We start from the raw sequence: 27,406 nt of genomic DNA on the forward strand, positions 1-27,406 counted from the left end.
ACTCCATTGGAAGTTCAAAAGTGCTGATAATTGCACAATGTTCAGAAACATTCACAACTCCACGACAAAAAAGAAAGAGGGAGAAGATAAACTTTGAAGGTAAACTGATGATGCCAATAGCATTCCAAAAAATATTAAATACTCAAGGGGTGAAAGGAAGAGAGAAGATAAATACAATAGATGTTACGAGAGAAAAAGTTACAGGGAACCTAATGGGGCCAACGACTGATAAGACCCCTGGACCTGGAGGGTATATCCTAAGATATTAAAAGAAGTGGCCTCAGAGATGGTTGATACACTGGTAGTTCCTTAGATTCTGGAAAAGTCCGACGAAACTGGAAAACTAACGATGTAGCACCTTTATTTGAAAAGGGAAGGAGACAAAATAAAAGGACAGCTATAGGCCAGTTAGCTTAAAATGTGTTATTGGGAAAATTTTAGAGTCTGTTTAAAAATGTACTATTGGGGTTTTGAGAGTGGCGGTACCCTAATTAATACCGGCAGGGTAAGATAACCCAGTTAGAGCTCCTCTGCTCGCCAGTTCCTTTTCCTTTTTCCTTTTTTCTTTCCTCCTCTTCTCCCCCACACCACCCCAATCTTTTAACTACCCCTGCCTGGAGTCAAGGGTGATGAGTCATGACTGGAGACTGGGCGGGAGCTGATCTCATGGGCCGTGTCCTGCAACGGCAGCAGAGTGAGCACCGGCCGAATTCCTGGAGTGATGGCAGCAGAACAACCATGGGCTGAGCCGAGTCCCGGATTGACGGAGACCCACGTCCCAGAATGACGGCAGCAGGGGAGTCCCGAGCCCCAGAGTGGCATATGGGGCATCCTAAGTCCCGGAGTGACACGAGGTGAAGTGAATCCTGGTACAGTGCGACTTGCCTTATTGCTGCAAAGTGCTGGTGTGGAGTGGTCTGGTCTGGAGGCTGAAGTGACGTGGAACACTTGCTGGATTTTGGCCTGGCCACGTGCTGAGCTGCTGCTGTCTGGACCTCTTCATCATACTGTAATTTAAATCCTTTCCACAATGTTGTAACTACCTGATCCCTAACTCATTCTCAGACACTGAGTGATGCTTATGCTTTCCTTTCAGTCCTCTTCTATAAACAACAGTATATTTGTTTTTACTCCGTAAGATTTGTACCTAAGATGACGCCATTAAAAGGCAGCCATTGTAAAAAAAACTTTTCACTATACTTCTGTACTGGAGTCCAAGTGACAATAAAGGATATTCTAATTCTAGGATAGAATAAGAGAACATTTAAAACTGCATAATATATACAAATGGAGTCAACGAGTCTTCACAAAGAGGAAATCATGCCTGACAAATTTATTAGAATTCTTTGATAAGATAACAGACAGGATAGATAAAGGAGAGCAGTCGATGTAATGTATTTAGATTTTCAGAAGGTATTTGATAAGATCTACCATATGTTAGGCTACCTAATAGGATAAGAGCCTATGGTATTGGAGATTGGCTAACCAATACAAGATATGCAGTTGGCATAAGGGGGTGCATTTTCAGGATGACAACCTGTGGCAAATAGAGTGTCATTGGGTCAGTAATGGGACCACTATTATTTATGGTATATATTAATGACTTGGATGAAGAAAGTGTATGACTGTCACCAAGTTCGTGGGTTACACAAAAGTACATTGGAAGGCACGTGCTGACGATGACAGAATTTGCCGAGGGACATAGACATGTTAAGCAAGTGGGCAAAGACTTGGCAGCTGGAATATAATGTTGGAAAACTAGAGGCTGTTTATTTTGGCAGGAAGAATAGAGGAGCTGAATAATATTTAAATAGAGAAAGACTACAGAAAGCTATGGCACAGGATTTGGGAGCCCTCCTGCATAAATCTCAACAAGTTCAGTTCAGTTAATAGGGAAGGTAAATTGAATATTGGCCTTTATTTCAAAGGGAATGAAGTATAAAGATAGGGAGGTCTTACTAAACTATACAAGGCCTAAATTAGACTACACCTGGACAACTGAAGAGTTTTGGTACCTTACCCAAGGAAATGACAATGGAGGCAGTGCAGAGAAAGTTTGGAGGGACTGCCTTATCAGGAGAGGCTGAGTAGGTTGAGCCTTACATTTTGGAGTTTAGAAATGAGAGGTGACCATATTGAATCAAATAAGATTCGTAGGGGATTTGATAGGGTAGATGCAGATAGGTTTTTTTCCCCCCTTGTGCAAGAGACCAGGACCAAAGGGCATAATCTCAGAGCAAGGGATCGCCCATCTAAGACCAACATGAGAAATTTCTTCTCTGAGGATACTGGAATGTGAATCTCTTTGCTGCAAAGGTCATTAGAGGCTGGCTCTTTCAGAATATTCAAGGCAGAGATGGACAGACTTTATCAGGGAGCATATAGAGTGTTGTGGGGAAAAGCAAGAAAGTGGAGTTGAGCATGATGAGATCAGCCATGATCTCATTGGTGGAGCAGACTCGATTGGCTGAAAGGCCTTTCTCTTCTATGTATTTTGGTCTCAGATGCTGAAGCTGTTTGTGCCAATATGCGACAAGACCTGGATAACATCCAAGCTTAGGCTGATAAGTAGCATCTAACATTTGTGCCACACAAGTGCCAAGCAATTACCATCTGCAACAAGAGAATCTTAACTATTGCCCCATGGCATTCAGTGGCATTATCATTGCTTTAATCCCTTATCAATATTCCGGAGGTTATCATTGACCACAAACTGACCTGGCCTGGTCACTAAATACTACACAAGCAGGTCAGAGGCTAGGAATTTTGTAGCAAGTACCTCATCACCTATCTTCAAAAATCCTGTTCTCCATCTACAAGGCCCCAAGTCGAGAGCCTGTTGGAGTACGCTGCGCTTGCCTGAATGAGTGCAGGTCCAACACCAGTGAAGAAGCTTGACACCATCCAGTACAAAGTAGCCCACTTGATTGGCACTCCATTGATCCTCCTCCCCACAGCACAGATGCACAGTAGCAACAGTGTACCATTTATAAGATGTACTGTGGTAACTCACCATAGCTCCTTTGACAGCACCTCCTCAACCCGTGTTGTACAATCTAGAAGGACAAGGTTCAAAAGATGGCAATTTGCAAGTTTTCCTCCAAGTTGCAAGCCATGCTGATTTGGAATATATCTTGATTCTTTCATTGCTGGCTCAAAATTCTAGATCTGTCTTCCTGAGAGCACTGTGGCTTTCCCAAAAGGGAGTTCAACACCACCTTCTCCAGGGCAATTGAGGATAAACAATATGACAATATGTCACAACCAGTGATGACCACAATCCATGTGCAAATAAAAAGAAAATCTAAGTAGATCCCACCAGTCTCTTTCTGTCTTTCAGATGTATAGTTTTGTTGCATTATTTATAACTTCCATATACAGCCTGCTCAGCATCATTTGGAATATACTCCAATCAAGAGAACTTTGGATTCTTTCTGACTCGGCTAGAAAATTTCCTTAATGCAGTAGTGTCTGAGATGAGCCTTGATGTGAAATTGAATGCAACTCCTTGCTGAATCTTCTGGCAGTTTTCTTTGCTAATTAAATTATATTTTTGTGTATATTTGTTCTATATATTTCATGTGGTGTATACTTTGGAAAACTGGTATCAGAAGTTTTCTTATGTTACTCTGTGCCATACTTTGTGGAGAATACTCACTGGAAAAATTAATACTTATGTCTGCTACTCTGGCACCCTAATATTTTTATCCTCTTGGATTTTTGTTGCTGGATATTTTATTTGGTGAATGTCATTAAAAGTAGAAAGAAGTAAAAAGAAGTCATGGATATGTGAATGGGAGTCCATACGGAAGAGGAAAACTGGGGTGTGTCAAAATTTGTATAGAGCCTTGTATCAGGAATTTTAACATGATTTTTATTTTTTCAGGCTGGAGGTTCTCAAGTAATCTTTACAAATCCTCTGGAAATCGTGAAAATTCGACTCCAAGTTGCAGGAGAAATCACCACAGGTCCTAGAGTCAGTGCACTTTCTGTAATGCGTGACCTTGGATTTTTGGGTTTATACAAGGTAGGTAACCATGTTAGCTTAACCATGATAGCTTAAAGGTTTATTCCTGTAAGTAGTGTATTACAAAGATAAATTGTTTGTATATTGATCTTTAACCGAGTTTGAACACCCAGCTTTTCTCAAGGTCTGTGATTATTTGTTTTAAATATATGAACCAATAGAATGATATGTTGTTAATTCACCACGCATCCTGATCAGATGGGATTGCTCAGGAACCAATTCAACATATTAAAACGTTTAATTCACCATCTCAGAATCCATATTCTTTTATTTTGTTACTGATTCTTTTCACTTTGAGTTGATCCAGTTTATTTATTTTACAGAATTGTTCTTGATCACTTATTTTCATTGTCAGTACAGCTGCCTGGATTCCATCCTTTGTGTACTTCAGTCAGAACCTTTCCTGATAATTAATTAATCTTTTTTTATAACCTTCTGCAATTTTATTCATTTATATACTATCCTGTGCCCTTCCCTACCACCCCCCACGCTTTTTACAGTACCATAAAATTGTAATGGTGCAAAAAGTGGGCATTTGGCCATCGTGTTTGCACCAACTGAATGATGATCATTTTTAACCTGCTGCATACCTCACATAAGAATCTAATTATGTGCATGGCTACAGCAAAGTTAATATTAATATATTTTAGCACAAACATCTATCTTTGTAAACACCGTGGCTTCTGAATTTGCATGAGCAGTCATGCACGAGATTATATAGAAGTCAGATGCATTGTAATTGTCTATTTTAGATGGATAAGGGTTTAAAATCTTTTCGTCAATTTACACTGTTTAACCTTTAATCAAGAAAAAGCAGTTTACACAGTTCTATTATTAACAAAAGCAAAGTAATTCTATACCGTGTATAGTAATTCTATACCAAATATACCATGCAAGTACGATAACAAGTTCAGAGTCATTATGTTCCTGTTAGAGTGAAAGGTAGGGCTGGTAGGATTAGAGAACAATGGATGAATAAAGATATTGAGGTTCTAGTCAAAATGTAAAAGGAATCGTATATTAGCGATAAACAGTTGGGTCCAAATGAATCTGTTGAACAGTGTAAAGAGTGTAAGGACATTCTTAACGAGATCAGTAGGGCAGAGGGAGGATATGAGATAACCTTGGCAAATAAGGTTAAGGATAATCCAAAGAGATTCGACAGGTACACTAAGAGCATGAGAACAACTAGAGAGAGAGTAAGGCTCCTTAAAGATCAGAGATCATCTTGTGTCGAACCTTAGGAGGTTGGAGAGATACTAAGTGAATATTTCATGTCAGTTTTTACTGTGGAGAAAGAAATGGAGGCTAGAGAACGTGGAAATAAATATTGATATTTTGAAAACAGTTCACATTACAGAAGAGGAAGTGCTGGAGGTCTTAGAAAATATAAAGATGGATAAGTCGCTGAGACCTGATCTAGTGTATCCCAGGACTTTGTGGGAAGTTAGGGGAAAAATTGCAGCGCCCTTTCCAGAAATAGTTGTGTCATCTATTATTACAGGTCAGGTGCCGAATGACTGGCTAATGTGCCTTTGTTTAAGAAGGGATGTAAGGAGAAGCCTGTGAGTCTGACTTCCTTGGTTGGTTAATTGTTGGGAGTGATTCTGGAAGATAGAATTTATATGGATTTGGAGAGGCAAGGAATGATTAGGGGTAGTCAGCGTGATTTTGTGCGAGAGAAATAGTGTGCCACAAATTTGATTGAGTTTTTTGAGGAAGTAACCAAGAAGTTGATGAGGGTAGGATGGTAGACATTGTTTATATGGACTTTAGTAAAGCCTTTGACAAGGTTCCACATGGTAGACTAATTAGTTAGGTTAGATCACGTGGGATTCAGGGTGAGCTTGCAAATTGGATACAAAATTGGCTTAATGGCAGGCAACAGAGAGTGATGATGGAGGGTTGTTTTTCGGACTGGAGAATTGTAACCAGCGGTGTGCCACAGGGATTGGTCCTGGGTCCTCTTTTGTTTGTCATTTATATAAATGATTTAGATGAGAATATAGAAAGCATTGTTAGTAAGTTTGCGGATGACACTAAGATTGGTACAGTGGACGGTGAAAAAGATTATCTAAGGTCACAGAGATTTTGATCGGTTGGGCCAATGGGCTGAAGAGCGGCAGATGGAGTTTAATTTGGATAAATGCAAGGTATTGCATTTTGGTAAAACAAAGGCAAAGGTTATACTATTGAAAGTAGGACCTTGGGTAGTGTTGTAGACCAGACACACCTACGGGTTCAGGTTCATAATTCTTTGAAATTTGCATCACAGGTAGACGGTGGATAAGAAGGCATTTAGTGTGCTTGCCTTCAGTGCTCAGACCTTTGAGTTGGGATGTTATATTGAGGTTGCACAGGATATTGGTAAGGCCTGTTCTAGAGTACTGTGTCCAGTTCTGATCACCCTGTTATAGGAAGGATATCATTAAGCTGGAGAGGGTTCAGAAGAGATTTACTAGGACACTACAAGAACAGAAATTGCTGGAAAAGCTCAGCAAGTCTGCCACCATCTGTGGAGACTGACCCAACCCAATACGTGAAGTCTGATTTGTCTCCACAGATGCTGCCAGACCTGCTGAACTTTTCCAGCAACTTCTGTTTTTGTTTCTGATTTGCAGCATCTCCAGTTCTTTTGGTTTTTATTTACCAGGATGTTGCCAGGAATGGAGGATTTGTGTTATGAGGAGAGGCTGGGACCTTTTTCCCCTGCAGCGTAGGAGGTTGAGAGGTGACTGTTTAGAGATTTATAAAATGATGACGGGTATAGATCAGGTGAAAGGCCAGAGTCTTTTCCCTAGGGTGGGGGTTTTCAGGACTAGGGAGCATATTTTTAAGGTGAGAAGAGAAAGATTTCAAGTAAGACAATAAGGGCCAATTTTTTTACACTGTGTGGTTCGTGTGTGGCATGAACTTCCAGAGGAACTGGTGCATGTGGGTACAGTTACAACATTTAAAAGACATTTCCATAAGTACGTGAATATGATGTTTGGAGAATGGGCCAAGTGAGGCAGGTCAGACTAGTTTTATTTGGGACTATGGTGGGCATGGACTGATTGAACTGGAGGGTCTGTTTCCTGCTCTGACCCTAAGTGAAATGACCTTGGTCATGAAAACCCTTAAATGAGGAATGTTCTCACCATTTCCAAATTTTAAAGCTGTAAGAAGACAGAGGGTGGTGGTTGATGGGAAATATTCATCCTGGAGTTCAGTTACTAGTGGTGTACCGCAAGAATCTGTTTTGGGGCCACTGCTGTTTGTCATTTTTATAAATGACCTGGATGAGGGCGTAGAAGGATGGGTTAGTAAATTTGCGATGACACCAAAGTCGGTGGAGTTGTGGATAGTGCGGAAGGATGTTGCAGGTTACAGAGGGACATAGATAAGCTGCGGAGCTGGGCTGAGAGGTGGCAAATGGAGTTTAATGCGGAAAAGTGTGAGGTGATTCACTTTGGAAGGAGTAACAGGAATACAGAGTACTGGGCTAATGGTAAGATTCTTGGTAGTGTGGATGAGCAGAGAGATCTCGGTGTCCATGTGCATAGATCACAAAGTTGCCACCCAGGTTGATAGCATTGTTAAGAAGGCATACGGTATGTTAGGTTTTATTGGTAGAGGGATTGAGTTTCAGAGCCATGAGGTCATGTTGCAGCTGTACAAAACTCTGGTGCGGCCGCACTTGGAGTATTGCGTACAGTTCTGGTCACCGCATTATAGGAAGGATGTGGAAGCATTGGAAAGGGTGCAGAGGAGATTTACCAGGATGTTGCCTGGTATGGAGGGAAGGTCTTATGAGGAAAGGCTGAGGGTCTTGAGGCTGTTTTCGTTAGAGAGAAGAAGGTTAAGAGGTGACTTGATAGAGACATACAAGATGATCAGAGGATTAGATAGGGTGGACAGTGGGAGCCTTTTTCCTCGGACGGTAATGGCTAGCATGAGGGGACATAGCTTTAAATTGAGGGGTGATAGATATAGGACAGATGTCAGAGGTAGGTTCTTTACTCGGAGTAGTAAGGGCGTGGAATGCCCTGCCTGCAAAAGTAGTAGACTCGCCAACTTTAAGGGCATTTAAATGGTCATTGGATAAACATATGGATGATAATGGAATAGTTTAGGTTAGATGGGCTTCAGATTGGTTTCACAGGTTGGTGCAACATCGAGGGCCGAAGGGCCTGTACTGCGCTGTAATGTTCTTTGTTCTATGTTCTATGTAGGTCATGCTGCAAGTGTTGTATATAAATATTAAGTACCAGCTATTACATAATGAGAAAAATGTGAGCTTTAGTACAATGTTTACCCACTCATCAGAAGTGGAACAAGCTTCTGTAACTGCTAACACTTCAACAAGAACTTTAAAATAGAGGAAAGAAGTTTGATATAGTGATTATAATGGTTTACTGTCTGCATTGATTAATGCATTATAGAAAATGAGCATGACCTCCTTTGATTTTAGACGCACTTAAAATTTTGTGGCACTATCAGTCTTTCTGATGAAGCTATAAAAGGACAAGGGAAGTTAAAATGATCATTATTGCTTTGAAAGTCAGTGTTCGGGAGGTATAGTTGGGACTACAGTGACAGAAGTCATGGTTATACTTTCACCCTGTAATGTGTGTGATGTATGGTAAATCATTAATAGAAATTAAAATTATATCTTGTGTCTCTATGAAGTATTCTACTTTTAATTATTTTAATTAGCCTGTTTGGACAAATTTAGTGTAGGTGGATGTTCTGGCCCAGAGGTGAGAGCACTGCCACTATGCTACAGGAGTCTGAGTATTTTATTTGTATGCTTTATTTTAGTTGATATACAGATTCATATTCTGTCAAGTTAGTAGCTCACTGTCTGAAGTGTAATTAAAATGAATTAGAACCATTATCACTTCCAGAACTTGACCCAGAGTTTTAACAATCTTGAATATTCTGCATGTATTCAATACATTTCCTTTAGCAGCATGGAAGGAATTTATGACTATGATGTTTAGTGTACTGCATGGCATTCATATTTATTGTTTTCTTGTTGCCATGACACTGAACCTTCAGGCTAATTTTTGAGCATTCAGCAACATAATTACCATTCCTAATTCTTAACTTTGTTCTTAGGAGAGAAAGGCAGAGGAGGCCATTTGGTCTGTCGTGGCCATTTCAGCTTTCCGTGGGTGCTACTTAGCTAGTCTCACTCACCTTTTTTTTGTGTTCTCTTCTCTCCCTGCCACAGTTTGCCCAGCAGCATTAGAAGCAAAGTAATTATTGCAATAACAGAAGTTGAAAGAAAAGAGAAATTAAATTGTGGATTGAAAAGGGTAAATTGAAAGCAGAAGACCAGAGCAAGTGATGGAAACTTGTGCTGGATTCTATTTGCAGGGAATTAACCCCCAGATTGGCTTTAGCAGCAATGTGGTTTCTGTAATAAAAGGAGGAGAGAAAGACGACATTAACAGGGACTCGGACCTTGATGAAAGAATAGAGAGGAAGAGAAATCCTGTTGGAGTTGGGGCAGAAAGAGTATTTTGAGCCACAAGTGAGAGTACTTCTTGATTTATATTTCAGAAGGTCATCCAAGTTAATGCTAGACTCTCAGCAGCAGCTACTTACACTGATGTAATTTCCCACTTTGTCTTTCTCACAGATCTTTCATATGCTCTTTTTCAGATATTTATCTATTTCCTCTTCAAATGATATTCTCGTCTTGTTTAAATAACCACTTAGGACAAAACAATCTTAACAGCTTTAGTATGAAAAATGCTTTATCTTTCCTTCTCCTGTAATCCTGTGTCTTCTGCTTACTAATTCATTAATCACTGGGAATAATGATCCTTTCAAAACCTTTCATAATCTCAAAAATCCTTGTTCTTGTGACTTTCTCTGTTACTGAAAAGTTACCCAATTATTAGTTGTCTTTTGTTGCTATAAATTTTCCCAATTATGTCTGTGCCAACACTTTGCTAGAGCAATCCAATACAAATCCCACTGTCCAACTTTCTCCCCATTTTTTAAAAAGTTAATGCAGTCTTCCAAGAGACAGTGAGGTTTGCTTCAACTCCAAATGGTAAAGCATTCCATTTTCCAACATTCCTCTATAACAAGAAATTTATTTTAGGCTGTTCTCATTCATCGTGTGATAACTTATAATTGATATTCACTTCATTGCTGATTCTGAACTGGAGGAAGTAGATTTTCTTTTTCTCTGTCTGCTATCAAAATCCTTCATTTTTCTTCTATTAAATCTCCTCAGTCTTCTCTGCTTCAATGGAACTAATCCGAATTAGTCCTTTTAACTGTAGTTTCCTAATCCTGGCGTCATTCTGGTGAGTCATTACTACACTTCAAGGCTTATTAGGTACCCAAAGCTGCATAGATAATAACAGGAGCAGGCCATTCAGCCCCTCAAGCCTGTTCCACCACTCATTGAGATCATGGCTCTACTGTTGCCTAGTTGAACTGTGGCACGGTGGCTCAGTGGTTAGCACTGCTGTCTCTCAGCGCCAGGGACCCGGGTTCGATTCTGGCCTCAGTCAATTGTCTGTGTGGAGTTTGCACATTCTCCCCGTGTCTGCGTGGGTTTCTGCTGCGTGCTCGGGTTTCCTCCCACAGTCCAAAGATGTTAGGTGGATTGGCCATGCTACATTACCCATAATGTTCAGGGATGTGTAGGTTACGTGCATTAGCTATGGGAAATGCAGATTTAGGGAGGATGTGTCTGGGTGGGATGCACTTTGGAGGGTCGGTGTGGACTTGTTGGGCCGATTGGCCTGTTTCCACACTGTAGGGTTCTATGAACTTAGTATTCCCGACTTTGGTCTGTACCCCTTATGACTGTTTATCTGGTTCGAGAATCCCAATCATTAGAAATAGTTTATTTTCTACTACCCCGCCTTTTTTGTTAATACTTGGAAGACTTTGATCAGATTATCCCTAACCTTCTAAATTCTAGAGAAATCAAGCCTAATTTGTTTAATCTCTCTTCATAACTTAACCCCTGAAATACAGTTTTGTGCTCCTGCCACAGTCAATATATTCTTCCTAAGGCATGGTGCTCAGATCTGCTCGCAAGTACTTCAAGTTGATCTAATCAGGGTTTTGTATACATCCGTCATAACTTCTTTGTCCTATAGTCCAGATATAAAGGGCAGCGATCCATTAGCTGCCTTGATTATTTTCAGCATCTGTTTGTGACATTTTAAAGATCTACACACCTGAATGTACTTTGAACTCTATCTGCCAAAACTTTGCCCATTCACTGAGCCTATCAATATCCCTTTGTAATTTTATGCTAGCATTTACGCTGTCTATAATGCTGCCTAACTTTGTGTCATCAGCAAATTTGGATATATGACTTTCCGATCCATTATCCAAGTCGTTAATAAATAATGTGAATAATTGAAGCCCTAACACAGATCTTTGTTGGACACCACTGGTCAGATCCTGCTGGTTTGAGTACCCATTATACTTACTTTCTGTCACCTACCACTCAACCAATTTCCCAACCATGCCAGTAATTTGCAGTTCCATGGGCTTCTACTCAAATTAAACAGTATCTTGTGTGGGATATGCCTTCTGTAAGTCCATATAAAAAACATCCATAGATATTCCCATCCACTGCATTAGTCACTTCTTCAAAAAATTTAATGAGGTTCATCAGGCATGACCTACCTGTCATGAATCCATGCTGACTCTCCCTGATTAACTGAAAATTTTCAAGGTGTTCAATTACACTATCCTTGATTATAGACTCCCAACAATTTCCTTACCACAGATGTTAGGCTAACTAGTGTGTAATTCCCTGGTTTTCCTCTTTTGCCCTTCTTAAATGTGATTGAGTGCCCTAAACAATTTTTTTTAACATAAATAATCATTATTTCTTGACAGTCTTACTCTATACCTCGTTTATAAAATCTGTATTATTATTCACACCTTAATAAATGATCTGATTATTGTTTAAAAACCTGAATGTCTCTGTACATCTCCATCTTTCAGTGCCTTCCGATAGATTCATAGTCCCATTCCTTGCTTTTATTTGCTCCCAAAAATCATTAACCCTCATATTTCCACATTAAATTGTGCATTTATAATACCCCTTCCTAAATTTCAACCTAATGCTGAGAATTTTATCCACAGAATCTGTTATTTGATGCAGCCCCCTTTTTGTTTCTTTAGTAGAATATGACTGTTGTTCTTTGCCCCTTTTTGCATTTGGAGATTTTCAACTGCTTATTTATCAACCTATTTTCCAACTGTCTTGGTCACCTATTTTGGGTCAGATTTGCTCTATCCTTGTACTTTTTTTTGATATGGTTTGATCATGCACTTTTCACCAATATTTTGGAACTGCAAGATCTAATATAGAGAAAGTTGGTGAAGATTAGCAGTGGAGGGAAGCTTTTTAATCGTACTGGTTTATAGTAATAGTTTTATGTTGAATGAAATTTATAGTTTTCATTTGCTTATTTTGAACCAACAGCATGTCTTTTAAATAATGAATATTAAACATTGAGGTTGCTGGTAATGTGATACCTAGAAGGGAAAAATACCTTAGTCTGTGAAATGGCATTGTTTATGTTTAAATTGTTTTTATTTACTTCTAGGGTGCAAAAGCTTGTTTTCTCCGTGATATTCCTTTCTCTGCCATCTACTTCCCAGTGTATGCTCATACTAAACTAGCTTTTGCAGATGAGCAGGGTAGGCTGGGTGCGTTGCAGCTTCTTACAGCTGGTGCTATTGCAGGTAAGAATGACAATTAATCACTTGAAATTGGTAGCTGACATTTTTTTTTTGCAATTATTTCATTTTTATTTTGTCTAGTAATTTTCAATTTAGTGTTTGATATTTTGAGTATTAGGCAAGTTAAATATTGCATTGGACAACTTTAGTATTAATACATATAGAACATCATATAAGAAATAGGAACGGCACTAAGCTGTTTGGCCCTTCAACTCTGCTCTCCCATTCAATAAGATTGACTTTATTTCCACCTTCTTACGCTGTCCCTGTATTTTAGGCTTCTAATTGTATCCAGAAATCTGCTAACTGCTGTGTTGAACACACTCAATTACCAAGATCTACAGCTCTCTGGGGTAAAGAATTTCAAAGATTTCACAACCCTGGTCTCTCTAAGTTGTCAATATCTGACTCCTTTTTTTTTCTGAAATTGACCCATCTTCTGGACTACCCAACCCTGTTGTGGGGGTAGCATCCTCCCAGCCTCAACCTTTTAAAGATTTTATATATATCGTTGAGATCAAACTTCATTCTAAATCAAGGGAATATATACCTGGTCCACATTTTTAAAAATATTTGTTCACAGGATGTGGCTATTATTAACAACACCAACGTTTATTGTCCATCATAAGATGGTAGTGAGCTGCTTTCTGACTTGTGCTTTGTAGATAGTTGGCAGCTCATTGGGTAGTTAGGACATGAGTTACTACGCGCACAATTCCCAGATTCTGGCCTGCTCTTGTAACCACAATATTAATGCATATGATCTAGGGTAATCCCCAGGATGTTGATGGTGAAGGATTTGAAGATGATAATGCAGTTGATCGTTAAGGGGAATTATTTATGTTCGTTCTTGTTGAAAATGGTCATTGCCTCAATTCATTGTACCATATCATACAAATGTTACTTGCCCCTTATCAGCCTAACCCTGAATGCTTCCAGATCTTGCGACATGCTCGCATGGACTTCTTGAAGGGAGGACCAAAAAACTGATGCAAAAAGGGAGAATATGCCATTATTGTAAATGAGCAAGAAACATAAAAATGGACTGTAAATGCTTTTGTGACTATATAAAGGAAACAGACATATGTGGATTGATTGGAGGTAGAAACAGGAGAATTTATGATGTGAAATAAGTAAATGGCAGAGAAGCTAAATATTAATTTTTGTCTCCATGAGAAAGATACAAGAAGTCTCCAAAAAGTGAGACGCAAAAGGTTAGCGAGATGTGAAATTGAAGGAAATTGCTCCTAATAAAAAAAGTTGTATTGAAGAATTTGAATACAAATATATCTTGATTCAGTTGTAGAGAATCTCAGTGAGACCCCATCTGGAGCATTATGTGCAGTTTTCATCTTGTTGCCAAGGGAAGGATATACTTACTGTAGAGCTGCAATGGAGGCTCACCAGGCTAACACCTCCGGTTTCTTGAAAACCGAAAGAACTGCGGATGCTGTAAATCAGGAACATAAACAAAGTTGCTGGAAAAGCTCAGCAGGTCTTGCAGCATCTGTGAAGGGAAAAACAGAGTTGACGTTTCGGGTCCGGTGACCCTTACTCAGAACTTCCTCTGAGGAAGGGTCACCGGACCCAAAACATTAACTCTCTTTTTTCCTTCACAGATGCTGCCAGACCTGCTGAACTTTTCTAACAACTTCTATTTTTGTTTCTCCGGTTTCTTATATGGAAAGAGTGAGAAAATCATTCCTATAAACTTTTGAGTTGAGAAGAAAGTGACAGGAAAATACAGGATTTCCGCTGGTTAGGGATTCTGAAACTAGGGGGCATAGTCACAGAATTAGGGCCAGATCGTTCAGGAGAGATGTTGAGAAGTACTTCTACACACAGTGTGGTAGATGTTTGGAACACTCTACCCCAAACGGCAGTGGTTGCTCAATCAGTTGTTAGTTTTAGATTTGAGATGGATAATCTTCTGTTAAGCAAAGGTATCAAGGGATATGGGCCAAAGGCAGGTATATGGAGTTGGGTGACAAATCAGCCGCCATCTCATTGAATAATGGAACAAGATCGAAGGGCTGAATGGCCTACTCTTATTCCTATGATTATTTATAATTTAATTAAAACTTACAGAATTCCTAAAGGCTGTACAAAGGCTGTTTCTTCTAGAGGACCTACAGCTAGGAGACATTGCCTTAGAATCATAGGTAGACCATTTTGGACTGTAATGAGGAGGAATTTCTTCACTCAGAAGGTAGTGAATCTTTCGAATTGTCTAAAGCAGAGGGCTTTGGAAGCTCAGTCATTGAATATGTTTAGAATGAAGATTGATTTCTAAATACTAATGACATCAAGGGAGTTAAGTATGGCATGTGAAAGTGATATTGAGGTTGATTTTCAGCCATTATCTAGAAAGGTAGAACAGTCTCAAGGGGCTGAAAGGCCTACTGCTCCTGTACCTCCTGTCTGAAGAATTGCAAATGGTATTGAACACTGCAGACATCAGTGAATAAACCCACATTTGATCTTATGTTGGATGAAAGATCATTGATGAAGCAGCTGAAGATTATTGGACCAAGGAGAGTGCCCCAAAGAACCTGCCTCTGGGCCAGAAGGACCATGTTCAAATCCTACCTGCTCCGGAGATGTTTAAGCACACTTCTGATAATTTGATTATAAAAAAAAAATACCGCGAACAACAATAAGGGCTCTTATGGCACAGTGGTAGTATGCCTATGTCTGAGCTAGAAGACCCAGGTTCAAGTCCCACCTGATTCAGGGGTGTGTAAACAAGCTGCTTGAAAAACAAGTTAAGTGTAAACCAGATGGTTTTTTCTGATAGTTAACAGTTGGCTAATTCCAGATATTTATTGAAATCAAATTCCACCATTTGCCATGGCAAGCTTCAAATCCAAATCCCCAGAACATTACCCTAAAGAATGTCTGGAGCAATGTCCTAGGACTAATTGACCTTCTCAGTCACAGTCACCTTCCTTTATGCCAAGTCTAGCTTCAACCAGTGGAGAATTTTCTTCCTGTAAGCCCCTCGAGCCTGCTCTGCCATTCAGTAGGATAATGGTTGATCCAATGTTCCTCATGGCCACTTTCCTGTGTTTCCCCCATAATCCTTGATTTTCCCCTACTGATCAAGCATCTACCTATGTCCACCTTAAATTGACACAATGACTCTGCTCCCATTGCTCTGTGGTAAGCAGTTCCAAAGATTCTCTGAGACTGTACCCTCTGGTTCTAAACTCTCCCCATGGTTGCGGGGTGGGGAGGGACATCCTGTCACCATTTACCCTGTCAAGCCCCTTAAGAATCCTGAAAAAATCAAGAGGTTGCTGAAAAGTCTCAGCTGGTCTGGCAGCATATGTGAAGAAAAAAATCAGAGTTGACATTTCTGGTCTGGTAACTCTTCCTCAGAAACTGTTCACACATGCCCTAGATGTGCTCTCATCAGCACTGTTTTCTTAAAATTCCTTCATGGGATGTGGGCATTACTGGCCAGGCCAGTATTTATTACCCATCCCTGATTGTCCAGAGGGCTGTTAAGTGCAAACCAGATGGGTTTTTCTGATAGTTAACAGTTGACTAATTCCAGATATTTATTGAAATCAAATTCCACCATCTGCCATGGCAAGATTCGAATCCAAGTCCCGAGAACATTACCGGAGTCTCTGGAATAATAATAGCTTAGTGGTAATACCACTAGGTCATCACCTTCCCTTAGATTTGCAGTAAGACTTCCCCACTTGTATACTCCAAACCCTTTGAAATAAGGGCCAATATTCCATTAGTCTTCTTGATTACCTCTGAACAAAAAAAACTAAAGAACATCAATAGCCACAGGTGAGGTGCCGGAAGACTGGAGGTTGGCTAACGTGGTGCCTCTATTTAAGAAAGGTGATAAGGAAAAGCCAGAGAACTACTGACCGGTGAGCCTGACATCGGTGGTTGGCAAGTTGTTGGAGGGAATCCTGAGGGACAGGATTTACATGTATTCGGAAAGGCACGGACTGATTAGGATTAGACAACATGGCTTTGTGCATGGGAAATCGTGTTTCACTAACTTGATTGAGTTTTCTGAAGAAGTAATGAAGAGGATTGATGGAGCAGAGTGGTGGACGTGATCTGTGAGGACTTCATTAAGGCGTTGGACAAGGTTCCTCATGGTAGACTGGCTAGCAAGGTTAGATCGCATGGAATACAGGGAGAACTAGCCATTTGTATACAGAACTGGCTCAAAGGTAGAAGACAGAGGGGGTTGGTGGTTGAGGTAACACACTGTGGAACTGGAGGAACACAGCAGGCCAGATTCTGATTCTAATCAATTCTGATCTCCCTACCATAGGAAGACTGTTCTGAAACTTGAAAGGGTTCAGAAAAGATTTACGAGCATGTTGCCAGGGCTGGAAGGTTTGAGCTGTAGGGAGAGGCTGAATAGGCTGGGGCTATTTTCCCTGGAGTGGGGAGGCTGAGAGGTGACCTTTATAGAGGTTTATAAAATCATGAGGGACGTGGATAGGGTAAATAGACAGAGTCTTTTCCCAGTGGTGGAGGAGTCCAAAAGTAGAGGGCATAGTTTTAAGGTGAGAGGGACAAGTTTTAAAAAGGACCTAAGGGGCAACATTTTCACGCAGAGTGTGGTGCATGTTGAAATGAACTGCCAGAGGAAGTGGTGGAGGCTGGTACAATTACATATAAAAGGCATCTGGATGGGTACAGGAATAGGAAAAGTTTAGAGGAATATGGGCCAAACGGGCTGGCAAATGGGACTGAATTTATTTAGGATATCTGGCCAGCATGGACGAGTTGGACGGAAGGCTCTGTTTCCATGCTGTACATCTCTACGACTATAACTGCGGATGCTGGAAATCAGCAAGAAAATCAGAAATTACTGGAAAAACTCAGCAGATCTGGCAGTATCTGTGGAGACAAAGCAGAGTTAACATTTCGGGTCCAGTTACCCTTCTTCAGAACTAATAGCTATCGTTAACTCCCTTCTCCAGCATATATATCGACATTTTCCTAGCTACTATCAGTTCTGAAGAAGGGTCACCTGAAATGTTAACTCTGCTTTCTCTTCACAGATGCTGCCAGACCTGAGTTTTTTTTTTTCAGCAATTTCTGATTTTCTTTCTTAATTACCTTCTGCACCTATGTTCTTGCTTTCTGTGTTTCATATGCAATTGCCCTGAAGTCCCTCTGTGTTGCAGCTTTCTGCAGTTTTTCTCCAATTAAATAATATTCTGTTCTTTTGTCTTCTTTCCAAAATGAACTTCACATTTTCCCACATTATACTTCATTTGCCAACTATTAACCACTTACTGAACCTATCACTATGACTCTCTAAACTGTTTATATCCTCTGGCAATCTGCCTTTCTACCTATTTTTGCCTATTTCTACTAAATTTTAGAAATTTGGCTACTGTACATTTATTTCCTTTCACCAAGTCATTGGTATACATTGTAAACAATTGCGGTACCAGCACTAATCCCTGTTGAACCCCACTGGTTACAAGTCACTAAACTGAGAAAGAATCTCTTGTTCACACTAGCTGTTTGCTGCCCATGCGTCTTCTCTCTATCTGTACCAATGTACTACCTCTTATGAGTTCTTATATGGGTTCTTTATGAGTTAGCCTTTTGTGATTCCTGATTCCCATTGATTTCAATTTTGCTAGGGTTCCTTATATAACACATGATCAAATAATATGCTGTTGGGTGGTAATTTTCCAGATTCTACTTGTGCGGCTTTCTGTGGTCAGAGTATGCCTGATCAATTATCCAAATAATCAGGTAGATGACAGCATTGTAGCTGTGCTGAAAAAGCTTGACCAAGTGCATGGCTAGTTTTGGGCACAGGTCTTCACTACTGTCACTTAAGATGTTGTCAACCTTTGCTATTTCCAGTGCACAGTGATGCTTCTTGATACAACGCACAGTGAATTGAATTAGTTGAAAACTGGCAAACTCAGGAGGAGGCTGAGATGGATATCCATTTGGCACTTCTGTTTGAAAATGGATTCAGTGCTGTCTTTGACATGCTGAGCTGCATAATCTATTAAGTTTGAGGAGTCTTCTCTTTGATTAGTTGATTAATTGTCATCTACCATATAGATTGGGCAAGAGATGTGTTTGTCACTTGTGCCTCAGTCAATTGCCAGTGGACTATTTGGTTTCTTTCTGCTGTGGCTTTTCTGCAGCAATTAATACAACTGAGTTACTTGTTAGGCATTTCAGAGGGTTCTTAGTAGTTAATTGGCTTTGGGTCTAGAGTCACATGTAGGTCAGACTGAGTGAGGATAACAGATTTCCTTCCGTAAAGGATACTAGTGAACATTTTTTTCAACAATCTAGTAATTTCATGATGGTCATTGCTGAAATTGTTTTTGTTTTACTTCCATGTTTCTATTAACCAATTGAACTTAACATTTCTCCAACTGCCATTGATTTAAACTTGTGTATCTAGACCATTAATCCTGGTCCCTGGGTTACTAGTTCTATAACATTACCACTTTGCTACCGTTCCAATCTCTCTAATATTGTTCATTAACTTAAAGCTGTGTTGTGTATTTCAGACTATATATAGATTAGTAGAGAATAATTACATCAGCTGTTGTAAAAGCTTTAGAGTCACAAAAATGATGTAACTTATCAAAGGCATGTGTATGTTTTAGTGCCTAACTGATGTTCAGAGAAATGGTGCCCTTAGAAAATCAAGAAATGGCACAGCACAGAAAGATCATTCGGTCCATTGTGATTGTGAGCTCTTTGCTAGTGATGTCCAATTAGTTCAATCTTAGTCTTTTTCCCCTGGACCTGAAATTATTTTCCTTCACAGAGTGATATGCGGTAAGCAAACACATCTGTACTTTCTGCCGAGAAAAACAATTGTTCACGACTGTTCTGTGCTTTTTAGCTGACTTTTTTATTGACAGTGTCATTTTGTCAATTGCATGGCCGTTAATTTTGTTCACAGATCTTGTGTTTCAGTTTATATATCACTGATGTTATATTAATTGGCTAGGTTTATTCCAGTTCCATTTAATGAACAGATGTAACATTCCTAATTCTCTTGATAAACGTTCTCTCCCAGTTGCAACTTAACTTACCAGTGGTTTGTGGTATATAATTGAATGAAAAATATATTAGTGCTAACTTTTTTTTTCATTCACAATGTAACGTGATTATTCAATTTTTTTAAAGGTATTCCTGCTGCTTCCTTAGTAACTCCTGCAGATGTCATCAAAACAAGACTTCAAGTAGCAGCTCGTGCTGGTCAGACTACCTATAGCGGTGTTATTGACTGTTTTAGGAAGATCTTAAGAGAGGAAGGTCCCAGAGCTTTTTGGAAGGGAGCAGGAGGTACGGAGATGCTAATGCAACAAATGATTAAGGCTTGAATAGTAAAGGATAATCTATACAGAAAACATCAGCCAATTAACATGAAGACACTTGCTTTTTAATTTTCCCATAGCTCGTGTCTGCCGGTCCTCACCTCAGTTTGGTGTAACTCTGGTGAGTTATGAACTTTTGCAAAGGTGGATCAATATTGACTTTGGGGGAATGTAAGTATATTTTTAAACATGTTTGCAATATGTTTCTTGCTTATGCCACAATCTAATGAATTCTAACATGTCTAATATAATCTTATTTAAAATGCAGTACAATACAACCAACAATTTGGATGTATTTTCCATTGTATTTGTGGTTTATGGAATAACAATCTACGGGAAGTTGAGATCAGCTGGTCATTCGGTCTTCCACATTTCAGTGTAAGATTGCTGAAAACCTATGTTGCAGTTTCTACACCTTGATGTAGACGTACAAAAATGACCAGAAAGGCTAGTTTCGTCTAGCCCTTCCCCTCCTATTCTAACAATGCACAGCATACACACTCCACTATAAGCATATTTCCCTATTGTAAATGCACAGGTCATGAAATCAAAAAAAAGCATAAGTTATTGGTTTTGTGCAAAAAACTGAAAGTTAGTAAGGGATCTTTATTGTTTTGTAATGCCATTGAAGCCTTGCTTTGGGGCAACCCTTAAAGGAAAGATATTAAAAACAATGGTAATTGTGCAGTACAAATATTATAAAAGACCACAATTATGAGGAGAAATTAAATTGATGTTTTTCCAAGGCAGCCAAGAAGTTTAAGAGTTCTGCTCAAGATTATTATAAAGAGTTACGATACTGTAATTAGTGAAGAGAGTGCCTTTACTTTCTGTGAGATGGCTAAAAGAGAGCATGAGTTTAACAGGATCACAAAAATAATTAAATAGAAGCCAAACAGGGTGGTCAGAATGTGAAATCTTCTGCTGTAAACTGTTCATGGAATTTTACAGTATGGAAGATGCCCTTTGGCTTGTTGAGTCTGCACTAACAAAAAACTACTCTAGATCTACATTAGTCTCACTATACTTGACCCATAGCCTTCTATGTTATGACATTTCAAGTGCTCACCCAAGTATTTTTTAACGGTTGTGAGGTGTCCACTCATATCTTCCACGGCAGTGCATTCCAGATTTAGCACCATCATCTGGATGAAAAATGTTTGTCCTCAAATCTCCTCTAAACCTCCTACCTTTCATGTTAAAATTATGCCCCCTTTGTTATTCACCCTTCAACTCGGGGGAGAAGCTGCTTTGTATCTACCGTCTCGACGCCCTCATACTCTTGTGCACCTCAATCAGGTCCGTTTCTCCCCCCATCCACCCTTCTCTGCTTTAAATGAAACAACCCTAGCTTATTATCCTGTCTTCATAGCTGAATTGCCCCATCCCTGACAACATCCTGGTGAATCTCCTCTGCAACCCCTCCAGTCCAGTCAAAATCCTATAGTGTGGTGACCAGACTTGCCCACAGTTCTCTAGCTGTGGCTGAACCAAAGTCCTGGACAGCTCCAACATAACCTGTCTACTCTTATAATCTGCCAAAATTGATCAAAACAAGGGTCCTGCTGCCTTCAGGGATCTGTTGCGAGAATTTCTGGGTCCGATAGTAGCCCCACTATCTTCTGACCCTTACCTGCAGGGAGTAACCTGAAAAAAATCTTTACAGCATTAAAATAGCCTTTATTACTTAACTAGGGCTAGAGACTTCAGAGACTCTAAATATGATACTCTGGAGACTTTGAATAAAGGATTTACAGAGGCAGATGCCCTTGGTATTTTAGTGGCTCTTTTCTTTAGAGGTTCAATGAATAAACAACTTTGTCTGACTGTGGGCTTTATCTTATTTTTCCCTTTGCTAGCTGCAGAAGAGTTAGCTTCTAGAACAATGGTCCTGTGCATTGTTTAACTAACAATGTGTTGTTGTGAATTATTCACAGCTGTGTTATTAAATATTGCTGTACAAGTTATTTCATTAAGTATCCCTTCACACTCCAAGATTCTGTTGTCCCTCTGAGCTTCCTGGTGACCTCCCATTCATTGAGTATTGCTGCTTGTCTTGCTGTTTCTTCCAGTGTGGATCACTTCACACTTATCAGGGTTAAACTTCATCTGACCAACCCGTTTATATCTTCCTGTAACCTAAGACCTTGTCACTCACTGTCAACCACCCAGCCAATTCGTTCATCTGGAAACTTCTTATCCCACCTCACATTTTCTTCTATATCATTTATATAGGTCACAAACAATAAAACAGCATGTTGTAGTCAGTAACTCACCAAGGCTTCTCTAACACAAGAGCAACACATGCATAAGAACATCACCATCTGCCAGATCGCCTCAGCCACACTCCATCCTGATTTGGAACTCTCTTCCTACTTGCACTTTGAGTGTCCTTATGACCACCTTTTCTAGGGCAATCAGTGCTTGCACAGCAAGTGACATCTTCATTCCATGAAGAAATAATTTTTAAAAAATGCTTATACTTTCCCGCATAATCACAACAGTTGAAACCTGGTACAGTGTGACAACAAACTAAGTAAGCGTATTCAAAAAGTTGTTGATTCTAGCAGATGGTTGACCTATAAGTCTACTAATTTTTAACGTTCGGTTCTGCTCCTGGGCATTTTGAATCCTGTTCCCTTCAGTGCCAGGTTCTAGAGTTAAAAGAATGTCATGCTATTTGCTCCCATTATTTTTCTTTACCTGTCTGGCAAAATGAAGAGTAGTTTCACAGTGCAGAAGTAGACCAATGCAGAATGGTTTGAGAGCATGGGATGTAATTTTAAAAATCAGTTTGACTCTGAGAGAGATCATTCCTATTCACCTGTTCTAAATTGGCATTTTAAAAAAGTTTCACAACTGTTTGAGATTCATCCTGAAAGAATGTGTAATGAATACAGTATTGGTTTGCTGCTCTCATTCTTGCAGGTAGCTTTCACCGAAGTCACTGCTAAAATCTTGTGTTTTACTCAATAGCAAACCTGTTGGTTCTGAGCCTACACCGAAATCAAGGATCTCCGACCTTCCGCCAGTCTCGCCTCATCATATTGGAGGATACAAACTAGCTGCTGCTACTTTTGCTGGTGTTGAAAACAAATTTGGCCTCTACCTGCCTAAGTTTAGATCGTCAGGTGTGGCTTCAATCAATCCACAAGTATCACCTGGTTCTCCAAAGTCTTAAAAGATCTCCCAAGGCAATGAGGTGCAATGTGTAAAACTGCATGTAGGTGGAGGTCAGTTGGAATTTGATTGAAATCATGTATTTCCTAATTAAATTTTTGTAATAATACTAAATGTTTGAATTGTTTGCATTGCAGAAAATTGTTGCTACAGAATTTACTTGTATAATTTTAGAGATCATGTGTAAAAGATGAAACCAAACTCCACCTACAGCTAGAAATAAATACTTAAAACCACTTAAGTTTCATGATTGTTTCAAAAAGCAATGTATTCAGTTGTTGATTTCTGACTTGGATACTGTTGATATTTGTTGTGTTGACTGCTATGGACACTTTAAAAAGTTGTTTTATTCTTGATGTGCTTTTTCTTGATCTTTTCTTCTTTTGCTTATGAAGCACCAGAAAAAAGTTCAAACAATGTTTAGCACAGTGCTGCATTTAAACTTATTATTAATGAAAAAGTATCTAATGTTACAAAGTTTAACGCACATTTTATTTTGTTCATTCATTAAAGTACAGAAAACTTATTTTAACTTGTTTGGGTTCAAAAATTGTTTCACAATAATGCAATTGATATCAAACTTAGCTGTAGATATGGGCAGGTTGGTTAATGTTTTACTTCTGCACATTAAGATTCAATCTCCGTTGTGGACAGAGCTAATGCACACTCCGCAATGAACGTCAATTGGTTTTTGCGATGAAAACACTGCTGTAGCATGAGAAAGTTTTATAATGAAATACCTCCCACCCCGACTTTTGTTTAATGATGCTATGTCACTAAAGAAAGATTCTGTATATTAGACGTGTTGAAAAGATGATGAATGTGCTCAGTATACAGCAGAATTCCTTATGATTTTTGTAGATATTCTTACAGGAGTGATTATATTACTTAAAGTAGTCAAGTGACAACCAACCCTAACAATTTTCATACCTTTCATGAATGTTAAATAAGTATCAGCTTCTGGCTGAAATGTGTCCTCAGCATTGCAGAAAAGCCTTTTAACCATTATAACAATAAAAATCCCATTAAAATCAATAGCTGTAATACACACAAAGGGAACTGATACTTCCTTTTGGAATTGGGTCACCTTTCTAGCTGGCATAAGAATCAAACGTAAATACTCATTTTAAATTTTAAGAGTTGCATTATTTTACACAACTTGTACTTGATATTCATGTACATATTGTACATCTGTACAGAGACATCATAGGGACTGAGTAAATCATGATTAAGTGGTGCAATAAGCTTGAGTTAAAGGTTGGTGAAAGACATTGTACAGATTAAAGTTTTGTTAAATCATGTCAGTTAATTTTAAATGTTAGAATATTATTGTTTGAATTATTTTCATTGTATTGATTTCTTTAATGAGAATGAGGCTGTTAGATTTGGTATCTGAATTGCCAGGAAGTCTGGATCTAATTTTAGGCCATCAGTAAATCAATCTTAGCTCAAAAACTTGCTTTTTATGATGTAAATTTCAGCACATTTGCTGAAGGTGTTCTTGATTTTGTAATTGGGTGTTTTGGTGTTTCTCAGTGAACTGAAGCTACATCTGAATTGTGTACAGACTTAAGGTTTCCTTATGCATTATTCAAGTGTGCCCAGTAAATTACCACCAGCAGTTTGTGTGACAAGGAATACATCTAATGTGACATTTCTACAATTAAACTGTATATATGGCAGATGAAATCTTTTGCATTTCAGTATGTTTGTGGGGAATTAAAAATTAATAGTAAATAATTTATAACTTGCAGCAAATAGATGATGCTTGAACTTTTTCAGTGTGTTGAGAGTACACCTCTGCACAAAGTAAGGTCTCGAGAACCACAATTATTTAAGACTACTCTACCTTTCACAGGAGCTTTGCACTCCCAATACCAACAATGGAATATTTTGAAGTAAAAATGTGAATGCTTTAAAGTACAGACCACTTGGTAATAAGATATATGCAGGAATTGACTGGCAATTTCACAAAAATTCCTACAAGAAAACCAGAACACACCTTTTAACTTGTTTTATTATTTATGTAAAACATGTCATTAAAACTAGTACACAACTTTATAAAGTCAGTCATTTTTACTATTTGGTTAGTTTAATTAGCACAATATTTTTGTCCTCATTTTAATAGTACTAGACAAAATGCTGTAATACCAAGTATGCCCTACTGAGAATGGCAAAAACCAGGCCAATGAAATTTGGTAATTTCTGGATATGATTCTCAACTGTATAGTGCACAGCTCTCAAACCTAATTAAAATGACATTCAGTGATCAAGTCAGTTCAAGGGTCAACATACAGCTTGACAAGTTTTTTTTTGACTTCTGTTAAGGTGGGAGGGGTTTCTCCTGTTTCTTAGACCCTTGAAGGAAAGGTTTATATAATAGAGCAAGAAGTTGTAACCACTATGGTTATTCTGCCCCTTCTATTGCCCACATGTAATTTGAACAATTTGTAATATGACAAGAGAGCAGTCTTATATCAGTTGATAGCTTTACCTCTGTTCACTAATAGTGGTAATCAGCAAAAGGTAACAAGTACAAATTTTATTCCCTGTATTGTTACTGTCTGATATTATTGACTCTATTATGGAGAAGTAAATAACTGGGTGATGAAATAACAATTCTTGCATTTGACTCAGTCACCTGTGGCAGAAGTTTCGGGGAGCAGATTTATTTAGCCATCAAGTTATATTCAGCGAAAAAGGATAGAAAAATTACAAACTTGATTTGGAAAAGATAAAATTAAATTTGGAACTACACTACAATTAGGTCATGCCTTGAACGCTAATCTGCTATTCATGCTGCAAGTTCATCTTCTGCATCAGCTCTGTTCGCATTTATTTCTGCCAATGTTCGAGCAAATCGTGTCCATTCATCATTTCGAGGAACTGCTATTTGCTGTTGAAAGAAATGAACATTACCTTCAATAACTCAAAGAGGATACAGCCAGAAGCAATTGGAAGGACTCTAAATATATGATTGCACTGACCTAGTAATATTCCACCCGACTACATGAAAGAACAAAATTGGAGTTCAAATTATTTTTAATAATTATAATCCTGTTGAAATTGACCACAAAAGAGAAGCAATAAAGGAAAAGTTGAACACAGAGGGATCAAAACTTCAATTCTTGAGGATATTGTTTATGATTTTGACCAAGCTTAACTTGTTACTTTAGGAAGGGCATAGCCTCATATTCGTACTGCTGAAAAGGGTCAGTATTTTAATCCTTTCATGTCAAAATACAATATATTCTAGTGAACAAAGTAACATGATGAATTACTCACCTCTCCTACATCATAAATCAATATCTGCCCTTCTGAGTCACCTACAGCTATTTCTCTTCCAGTCTGAGCCCATTTCACACGATTTAGTGCAGGATTACTGTCAACAGTAATGCTTGCAGTTGGCACCTAATTTGGATTTCAGAAAAACAAGTTTGAAATAATTGCCATGAATTTTGATTATCTCGCAAAGTGAAAATGTATGAAGAAAATATTTTCTCCAGATATGATACTGGATCAGAATTGTCCTACAACATTACACTTACACCTAATTCTACTCACTTCAGTGTCATTGTTGAGATTCCACAAATCAAGTCTTCCCATTCCATCGACACAAGCAAAAAGGGCAGGATGGGTCGGTGACCACATAACATCGTAAACATAATCAGAATTATCTTCAAAGGAGTATAATGGTTTGTTATTCTGAAAGGAAATAGTGTTTATATAACTTAAGATTTTTATACATGTAAAAAATCCATAAATCAAACTATACACATATAATTCCATTCAATTATTGTCATGCACTCAGAAGATTATACCTAAAAAATTATTTCAAGTGTTAATATGAAATTTTTACTTTTGTATGTTTTCTCCCATGCATCAATGTGTCAGTCTAAAGTACTACAAGTTGAATATTGTGACAAACATATAATGTAGATTAGTTAATACCAGGAAGGTGGACTACCTTAGTTGTCCAAAGTTTGACTGTCCAGTCAAAGGAAGAGGTGACAAAAAGATGAGAGAAGTCAGCTGGTCCAGCTGCAGTGTGATAATGAATACCTGTGATCGGTCCTTGATGACCATCAAAAATCTCACTAATTCCAGCCTTGCTACAAGA

General features: G+C 38.8%; 2 protein-coding genes across 4 annotated transcripts in view; one reads left to right on the plus strand and one right to left on the minus strand.

Moving 5' to 3' along the window:
* slc25a12 (solute carrier family 25 member 12) overlaps positions 1-24,975 on the plus strand; it is a 123,097-nt gene extending 98,122 nt beyond the window's left edge. For all 3 annotated transcript variants that reach the window (XM_048598562.1, XM_048598561.1, XM_048598563.1), the window contains exons 14-18: positions 3,887-4,027; positions 12,613-12,751; positions 19,916-20,074; positions 20,187-20,277; positions 23,083-24,975. In XM_048598562.1, the coding sequence (XP_048454519.1) occupies positions 3,887-4,027; positions 12,613-12,751; positions 19,916-20,074; positions 20,187-20,277; positions 23,083-23,287 (735 nt within the window). In that variant the 3' untranslated portion in view covers positions 23,288-24,975. The remainder of the gene's footprint in view (positions 1-3,886; positions 4,028-12,612; positions 12,752-19,915; positions 20,075-20,186; positions 20,278-23,082) is intronic.
* Positions 24,976-25,285: 310 nt separating this feature from the next.
* The window catches only part of LOC109937212 (cytoplasmic dynein 1 intermediate chain 2-like), a 76,852-nt gene continuing 74,731 nt past the window's right edge, over positions 25,286-27,406 (minus strand). The window contains exons 13-16 of the mRNA XM_020535815.2: positions 27,254-27,398; positions 26,851-26,991; positions 26,572-26,697; positions 25,286-26,182 (exon numbers count right to left, since the gene is read on the minus strand). Coding sequence (XP_020391404.1) covers positions 26,081-26,182; positions 26,572-26,697; positions 26,851-26,991; positions 27,254-27,398 — 514 coding nt within the window. The 3' untranslated portion in view covers positions 25,286-26,080. The remainder of the gene's footprint in view (positions 26,183-26,571; positions 26,698-26,850; positions 26,992-27,253; positions 27,399-27,406) is intronic.

Source organism: Rhincodon typus, chromosome 7, assembly GCF_021869965.1.
Source record: "Rhincodon typus isolate 14 chromosome 7, sRhiTyp1.1, whole genome shotgun sequence".
In the NCBI taxonomy this organism is placed as follows: Eukaryota; Metazoa; Chordata; class Chondrichthyes; order Orectolobiformes; family Rhincodontidae; genus Rhincodon; species Rhincodon typus.